At 47.6% G+C, this 8,671-nt stretch overlaps 1 protein-coding gene across 1 annotated transcript; it reads right to left on the bottom strand.

The window, feature by feature from the left end:
* Positions 1-519: 519 nt before the first annotated feature.
* Positions 520-4,386, bottom strand: C1QC (complement C1q C chain). The gene is made up of 3 exons (XM_081923864.1): positions 4,227-4,386; positions 2,693-2,877; positions 520-1,501 (listed from the first exon to the last, which is right to left on the bottom strand). The coding sequence occupies exons 1-3, from the start codon at positions 4,229-4,231 to the stop codon at positions 945-947; spliced, it is 747 nt and encodes a 248-aa protein (XP_081779990.1). The 5' UTR covers positions 4,232-4,386; the 3' UTR covers positions 520-944.
* Positions 4,387-8,671: the final 4,285 nt, after the last annotated feature.

Below are 8,671 nucleotides of genomic sequence, written 5' to 3'. Positions count from 1 at the left end.
CTGGGAGGCCAGAGTTCAAATCCCCCGCTTGGCCATGAAGCTCATGGAGAGAAATTGGGCCAGTTGCTGCCTCTCAACCTAACCTACCTCACAGGGTTGTTGTGGGGATTAAATTAGGAGAGCTTTGTGCACTACCCTGAGCTCCTTGGAGAAAACGGTGGGATGCAAATGCAATAAATAAACCAATATTTGACCTAGGGGACACTAGAAAGGTACTTTTCCAGTGGTACAATCCTATCAATTTAGAAGCAAGCCCCATTGTGTTCAGTGTTAACTCCCTCTGGAAACTCCCAAACTGAAAAGGCAAAGCTGTGATTTGGTTGTGGCTGATTTCTCATTTTTATTTTCATTTCTTTTTCTTTCAGTGGCATGCTTTGAGTCTTTGGGGAAAGCAGCCAGAAGATAATAGAGACCCGTTTTGAATTAATGAGCCTTTGTTTCCAAAGCGGACACAAACCTTTTAGATCCATTTTGCATCCTACTGACTGTTTTAGAGTGTTTTAAAAACTCACACATTCATGAAGCTAAAAAAAGAATTGTTTTATTGAGCATGTTTTTCTTTCTTTCACAACAGCTAAGACATGGTGGAACAAGGATGAAGAATAAAAATGATAAAAGTAGCTGCACCTCAAAGCTTGGGGAAGACGCACAGCATTGCAGAGTTGGAAAATATCCCACCTAGTCCCTCTACAATGTGTTGTAGCTTGTGATGGGGAAACTATCAGATGAACATTCTGGAGAGAAGTGGAGGACCTGGAAAGGGTTAAGCACTCAAATGATTTGGGTGTGGGGAAAGCTGCTGGCCCAGAAAGGGTTAAGCACATTGCCTCCCCATGCTGAATTTAAGACTGGAAAAATGAGACAGCTAGAAACTTTTTTAAAAATGTCCATCCCAAGCTTGAAGGCATGGAAGGAAAGCTGTGCTCATCTGCTCCACCAATAATCTAGTCTGGGAAGAGAAGGAAGCCTGAGAAGACACTATCAGATCCCCCAATGCCCACCATGCCATTGTAGTCATTGACTGCCAGCCACACCTGGTGCCCCTGCTTCATCTGAAGCAGGATGCCGCCCGAGCTGACTTGCTTGTCATTGGACATGTGGTCACAGAAGCTGGCCACCTTGTCCCGGTTCAGGTACATGTTGACGCAGAGGTTGGCCGTCTGGGACGTGTGGTAGGTGAAGTAGTAGAGGCCAGGGATACGACATGTGAACTTGCCATTGTTAAGGTCGTAGTCCTGGTTAATGTTGGTGATGGCCCTGTTGAAGACGACGGGGGCGTTCTTGGCAGGGTACTGGGCCGTCTGACGCATCACCGTGAAGGCCGACTGGTGGTTCCGCTTGTAGCCGCCCGGCTCCCCTGGTTCACCCCTGTCCCCCTTGGGGCCGGGCTCCCCTGGAGGTCCAGCAGCACCTCGAGGCCCATTCTTCCCCACATGACCAGGAGCTCCAGGTTCTCCTTCCTCTCCCTTGGGACCTCGACTTCCAGGAATGGCTGGTGGGCCTGCAGAGGACCAAAGGAGTGAAGGTCATGATTGGAGAAAGGAAAAAAAGGATGAATCAGGAGGATGGGGATGAAGGACACAACCATCCCTTCTACCACACTGCTTCCTGTCCATGCCAAATCTGGGGCTGCCATACACACTCAGCTTCTTACGGAGCAAAATGTGCTTTCAAAGTTCCCTAGCTGGATGGGAGGGATGTTCCAGGGATGTTCCAACTAGTGAAGATAAAAGGAAGACACATGGGCTGCTTGATCTGATCATGGGCTGCCTATTCCTCATGGAAGGCTATTATTATTTTTAATTGCATTTATATCCCACCTTTTTCTCCAAGGGTCCCTGTTCCTTATTTAATCCCCACAACAACCCTGTGAGGTAGGTTAGGCTGAGAGGCTCAAAATCACACTCAGTGAGCTTCTTGGCCAAGTAAGGATTTGAACCCTGGTCTCCTGGTTCTAATCCAACACTCTAACCACTACACCACACTGGCTCTCACTGACTCACTGGGCGTACTGTTACAAAAGTTGGTACTCCAAGGAGCTTGCCATGTCACCCTCTTATGGGGCAATATCCTCTCCCTCTCCCATCTTGACTTGAATTTAAGGTGATGGAATGTTGTTTTAAATAGCTATTTCTCCTCTCTATGGCAGTCCCATGGAATAGGGTGGGGAGCTAGTCTAGTGACAACTTCTGGTTGTCGCACTTGCAAGAGGAGAAAAAAGAGCCTTGCTGTCAATGCTGATTGCACGCTGACAGTGAGCCCTGCCTTGTCCTTTTGTAGTTGTGACTTGGAGTCAAACCATCCCTGCAAATGGATGTTTCTTCCCCTCTACAGTCTGGCAAAGCTGCCTGCAAAGGAAAATAAGTTTCTTTGCAGGTGCAATTTGAATGAAAACTCTGCACGACTTGTTGTCAGCACCGATCAGCTGATTGACTCTGTCAGCAAGCAATGCTTGCCAAGGAACAACCAGGAGTACACATTAAGCGCCTGATTATTTCTTCTCAGCAGGGTCTTTACCTTCCAAACACCTGCCGATATATATGACTCAGGGTGTGGGGCCAGTGAAAGTGTTTTAGAGAAAAGGACCTCATGGTCCAAATAAAGAACCCTGGCTTAGCTTAATTAGGCCCATAGACCATGGGAGGAGGAGAAAGAGGAGGAGGATGGAGAGGAGAAGGAAGAAGATGCTTACCTGGCTCTCCCTTAGATCCTTTCAGCCCATCTCTGCCGTCCTTTCCTGGAGGGCCAGGCACACCAGGAAGTCCTGGTGCTCCATAGCAGAAGTGTGGAGGATCAGCTCCTGTAGACGATTCCATCAGTATCAAGAAAAGGAGGAGGCACCCCCAGCTGAAGAACCTCCCTGCGTCCATCTTTGTTCTGCAGAGGCAAGCAAAGGAAGCAGAAGGAGGCAAGGGTTAGGGTCACAGATGCCTCACTAGGCTGGATAAGAAGGAAAGAAGGGGTCCCTTGGCAGTGCAACATCCTTAAAAGTTTCATAAAAAGAAAACACTGTCCCTGTTATCTCCAGCAGACCTCACCCAGGGGATAGTGAACATCAGGTTTAGGCAGGAGGAAGGTCGGGGAATGTGGTCATTCAAGCATTTCTATCTGGCCCTTAATACTCTGCCCAGGGCATGCATCCCTCTCAGGCCACATCCTTCCCTGGCTGTTGCCTTTACCTGGCTGAATGTATCATTGAAGTGTGATAATGCCTCTTGCTTTCCTGGATGGAGGATGGAGGATGGTGTTTGTGTGTGTGTGTGTGACTACACCCACCACTGGTGTGCAGCCCCCAGAAACATGTCATTTTTGAATGTGGCCCAGGGACTGAAAAAGACTCTCCACTCCTGCCTTACCCAGCCACTCAGCAAAAGATGCAAGCAGCTTGTTCATCATACCAATTAATTATCTATTGTGCCTTGTATTTTCAACAGAAACAATTACAGGGGGGAAAATGGGTCAAAGCAGGCTAGTGGAAGGAGCCTCTCTCTCTCTCTCCCCCTCCCCCTTCCTTTTCCTCCTCTCATGGAATCCAAAAGAAAATTGCCAAATGACTGGAAAAAGCCAGCCTGGACTGCTCTTGTGTTTTCAGCATCAGCCTGATCTTTAGAAAACTGCTGGACAGTGATGTTTATTTCCATCATGCTGCAGAAGAAGTTTTGCCTGTTTGCTCCTGTATATCAAACTGCTTTTGGAGACAGAGCTACTGTATCCAACTCAGAAGCTGGCACCTCTGTACCCCAAAAGATGGAAGGAGGCAGGCTGGCTGGCTGGCTGGCTAGCTGGAGGAAAGGTCTTCTCACTCTCATCTTCTCTCCTTTGGCTGAGCTTGAGATCTTGTTAACTCTCTGCAGACTGCCTGTGTTTTCATTTGATCTTACTGCTTCAGGAGGGTTAACCTTGGAGTGCAGAAGCAGAAGGGGAGGCATGTTTAACCCTTTCCAGGCCTGCAGCTTCTCCCCCTCAAGTCTTTTCAGCTGCTCTTCAAGATCTTCATTCAAGAACTTCCCCAACTCCTGCTGCTAGGGCTGGGTGGATCTGGCCATTTTGGTTTCTCCCAGTCTCTCATTTTCCCAATTCTAAATCCACTTCTCCTTCTCTGTCTGGACCTCCCTCCCTAGCCCTTCCCGTGCCCAATGCTTTCCTCTGGGACTCCCCCAGCCCTCCAAGGACATCCCAGGGGGTCAATGCTGTTGGTGGAGAAGCCCTGAGATGACCACTCTTACCTCATTGGGTTCCAGCTGGACTCTCAAAGCCTGAAGGCAACTTGGAGGTGTCAGAGAGCTGCAGGCCAACTCGGTGTGGAGTAGAGCACTCCGTTTGCAACATCACCACCCACAACAGGGAAGTTGGTGGCCTGGGAGAATTAGGAAGTTGACCATCCCTTTTCCTGGTTTCATGGCATTCATCTGCAAACTCTCTGGTCAACAATTCTTTTAAAAAACAAAACCCAAAACACAGATCCAGCATTTTTTAAATGAAGAGCCCTATTTTCCTTTAGAGAGGAACATAAGAATCTCCATTATGCCCACTTGATCCTTTTGTCCATCTAGCCCAGAGTTGTCTACACTGACAGTCAATGGCTTCCCAGAGTTTCAGATGGGTCCCCAGCCCTGCATAATGCAGGGTCATTCTGTTTGCAAAGTGCATGCTTTACCACTAACCTACAACCCTTTCATTAAGACATGGGAGGGAACCTCAGGTCTAGGAACCCAAGATGGCCTTCCAGGTCTCTCTACTTGCTCCTCAGAACTCTCCCCAGGCAACAAGCCCTCTCCCTAGGCTTCAGCCCTCACTTGTCCTGCTTTGTACCCTAATTGTTTTCCCTGCTTGCAAGGTGGTCAAGGTGTGCTTGAGAGTGTCCTTTGGTTCATCCTATAAATGATAATGCCTCTTGTTTGCATGAGTGCCGGGGTGTGTGAGTGTATGAACAAATTAGCCTAATGTGCAAAGTAACACACACACACACACACACACACACATTCTGCTCACATTTGCCTCTGGCCCTGCCCACCAATGGCATGTGGCTTCCAGAAGGTTGCCCAGAAAGGAACCCACCCTTGGGCTCAAAAGGGTTCCCCACTGGTGCATGAAGACATAGTCTTCTCTAGCTCAGCTTGGTAGACTGTGGTGCTGATAATGCCAGGGCTGCAGGTTTGATCCCCATAAGGGACAGCTGCATATCTTCAGGTTCCCTCCCAATCCAACCCTACAATTCTGTGATTTCTATGAATACAAGAAGCTGCCTTAACAATGTATTTGTGTGTGTGTGTGTGTGTGCGCACGCATGTGTGTGCAGGGATACTCTTTGTATAAATTTGAATACTAGAACCATGGAATTGTAAAGTTGGAAGGGATTACAAGAGTCATCTAGTCCAGCCCTGTGCAATGCAAGAATATTTTGCCCAACAGGGGGCTTGAAAAGATGACCCCAAGATTAAGAGTTTCATGCTCCACCAACTGAGCTTAGTAGCAACTCTCCAGGGTTTCAGACAGGAGCTCCCGCTCTGCCGAAAATTGCGCCCACTTTTCTCCTGCAATCATTCTCCATCAATTTTTGAATTAAGAAATTGCATTCAGAAATCATGAAAACAGAGAGGTAATGTCAGTGACATTCTATGGGGCAGAGGATGGAAAGAGGAAGAGAAATGGATGCCTCTTTTGCAGGAGAAGAAATCTGCTGAGAAATTGAAGGACAGGTTTCAGCAGAAAGCAGCTCCCATGGCCATACCTGGAGATGCTGGGAATTATGGCATGCAGTGCATGACAGCCCCTTCCCTAAATAGAGTGATTAAAAGCACCCCACAAAACTTTGCAGTGAATTGTGGGTGGGGAAGCTGTGACCTTCCAGATGTTGGACTCTGACTCTCATTAGACCCAGGCAAGCAGGTCCAGCAGTCAGGGATGGTGTTGGGAGTTTTAATCCTACAACATCTGCTGGGCCATATGTTGACCACACCAACAACATGCCATTATTCATTGATGGAGTATATACTGTATCTCTATCTCTATCATCTTGTCACTCCTTAAGACGAGTTCTGTGGGCATCTCTCAAAGGCCCGCACAAAGGTCTGTGGTCCATCTAACTTCAAACGTGCAAAACGGTTGTTTGATGTTTCCCCAATGAATCATGAGAAGATTTCCTGACCCTTCCAGGGGCAGCCTTGCTCTTGGATAAGAGAGCGCTGGAGACTGATGTTGCCTTTGTAATTTTTGCTTTGTTTTCAAATATGCAAGCAAAGCATTAAGCAGAAGCAAAGCAGTGGATCCACCAGGGAGAAGATCTTGCACCCTCAATTGCCTCCGGCCCTTAACAGGAGAGGTGGGGAACCATTTTCAGCCTGAGGGCCACATTCTCTTCTGGTCAACCTTCGAGAGGCCACATTCCAGGGGTGGAATCAACAGGTGTAAATTTTGCTGCACTCATATGCCCTTCTCTGTGATCTACCCAGGCAAGTCAGATGCATGTTCAGAATTCATGGACACATTCCAGCCAGATAAAAATATTCAGACAGATTACAGAGTAGGACCACAGAGGGATGTGATGTGGGGAGATGATGTGGCCTGGACACAATTCTGAGGGCCACATTGAGGTGTGTGGAGATTCCCCACATCTACTTCTGTTTTCTCCAAACTTAGGAATGGGGGTTGGGGGCTACCATTCATCCTAGAGCTGTGCTCAAGAGACACGTGGCAATTCCCCACTCTATCTGTTGACAAAGAAATTAGGCGATCACTAAAATTCTCTATTTTTGTGGGGGTGGGGCTTGCCCAGGGCCAGCCCAATATGCTTTGGTCCCTCAGGCAAATCACAAATGGAGCCAACCTCCCTGCAAGGCCTGTGTGAAGATCTACATTAGGAGCAAGTGGGGAATGAAGATCTAAAATCAGGATCTGCTGCCTGGTGGGTCCTGCTGCCTAAGGTGGTTGCCTCAGTTTGCCTCATGAGTGGGCCACTCCTGGGCTTGCCGTTAAGCAGTGGCAATAGCACAGCTTCTCTTTCCTTTTTTCCTTTTTTTTTGGCTGATGCTGCAAAGTTGCATCCTCCACAATGTCCGAAACCTAGCACTGAGTGGAGCAGTGTGCGTGTATGCCTGGGACAGGAAGTGGTGACTACTTCAAAAAATGATCCAAAATAGCCAGAGGAAGTTCTACAAAATGGACCTTTTTTTACGGGCTGCTATGAGAAGAAGATGCAGGACTAGATGGGCTGCTGGCTGGATCCAGCAGGGTTCGTTTTATGTTCTTGTGTTTTTCTGTTTTTAAGGGGTGAGATAAAGAAAAACAAACAAACTCATAAATCTTCAACAGCAACAATGCCTTGTGAGAAATTTTGACTCAGTTGTAGTTCACACACAAAACTACTCAGAGTAGACCCATTGTTGTTCTGTCATTTCTATTTGTGGTTCAGCTATTGCAAGCAGCTTGAAAAGCAGCACAGAAGCAATTCAAATAAAAAGATCATAATTATTCCTAGGAAGTCCCATTGTCCCCCAGTGTGCTCTGAAATTTACAAAACGAACATGCATTCTCAAGAGGTCCAAACAATTAAGCAAAGAACTCATCCGTATTAAGTGATCCCGAAAATGCAGCTTGGCTTAAGGATGTTAGAAATGTGTGGCTGAAACAGGCCAGAACAAGGTGTAACCAGTCCATTATTCATATATTTTCAACAGGGATTGGAAAAACTTTGCAGCCTGAGGGTCACCTTGCCTTCTGGGCAACATCCCAGGAGCCTCGTGCCATTAGCAATGGGGGCCAGAATCAAAAGGAGATGGAGCAATGAATACAAACTTTGTAAATTAGGCTTGCTTTTACATACAATCACACACACCTCTATTCTCCATCCAGGCATTATCAGAGTTCAAGACATAAAAACACCCAAGAAGAATGCAAAGTAGGGCCAGGGAGGAGCATGGTCTGGGGAGAGTCCTGAGGGCCTGGTAGAAAGTTCTGGAGGGCCACATCTGACACCCCTGTCCTGAGGTTCCCTATCCATTCTTTGCAGGCGGCTGTCTCCAATCTTAGTCCTACTCAGAATAGACCAACTGAAGGTCACACTCATGGCTGACTTGGGCTGTTGATTTCCAGTGGGTTTACTCTGGGTAGGGCTTTGTTGCAGACAGCCCAATGTCCTCAGCCATGCAGCCGATGCAGACCTACAACCTTCATCATCCTTGGCCATCGGCCATCCTTCCTGCTCAGGAGATGAGCCAGTTCAATTCACCTGTTATCTCAGCAACCACCAAGGATGTCCAAGTTGCAAGGCAGGCTTGCCACAGTGATGTCAATCTCCTGGAGCAGGAGCTCTGCCGCCTGCGTTTCTTGGAGGGAAGGGGGTGGGTCACATGGAGGTAGCTTAGCGCCTTATTGGCTTGGTGATGTGTGCCCTACATTCTAGGGACCGTGATCTGGGAGCCTTCTGATCTTTCTTCGCTGCCTGGGGCTACCCAACATGAGTTGTAAAAGGGTAGCAAGTGGCAAAAACATTAAAAATGCAAAAGATCATCTAATGTGTGATTGCCATGCTGCTTGGCACATGCAAAGATGCAAGGAGGGGAATTTTAATTCACAGGACACAGCAAATAAAAAAGTGGGGGGAAATTCCACCCGTAATAAAAAAACAAAACCCATGTGGACCAACCCTATTTGGAATTCTCCTTTCAACAAA

The sequence above is a fragment of the Podarcis melisellensis genome (assembly GCF_964234715.1).
Source record: "Podarcis melisellensis genome assembly, chromosome: 8".
NCBI lineage: Eukaryota > Metazoa > Chordata > Lepidosauria > Squamata > Lacertidae > Podarcis > Podarcis melisellensis.
The sequence above is the reverse complement of the archived record's forward strand: the minus strand, read 5'-3'. Positions and strand labels throughout refer to the sequence as shown.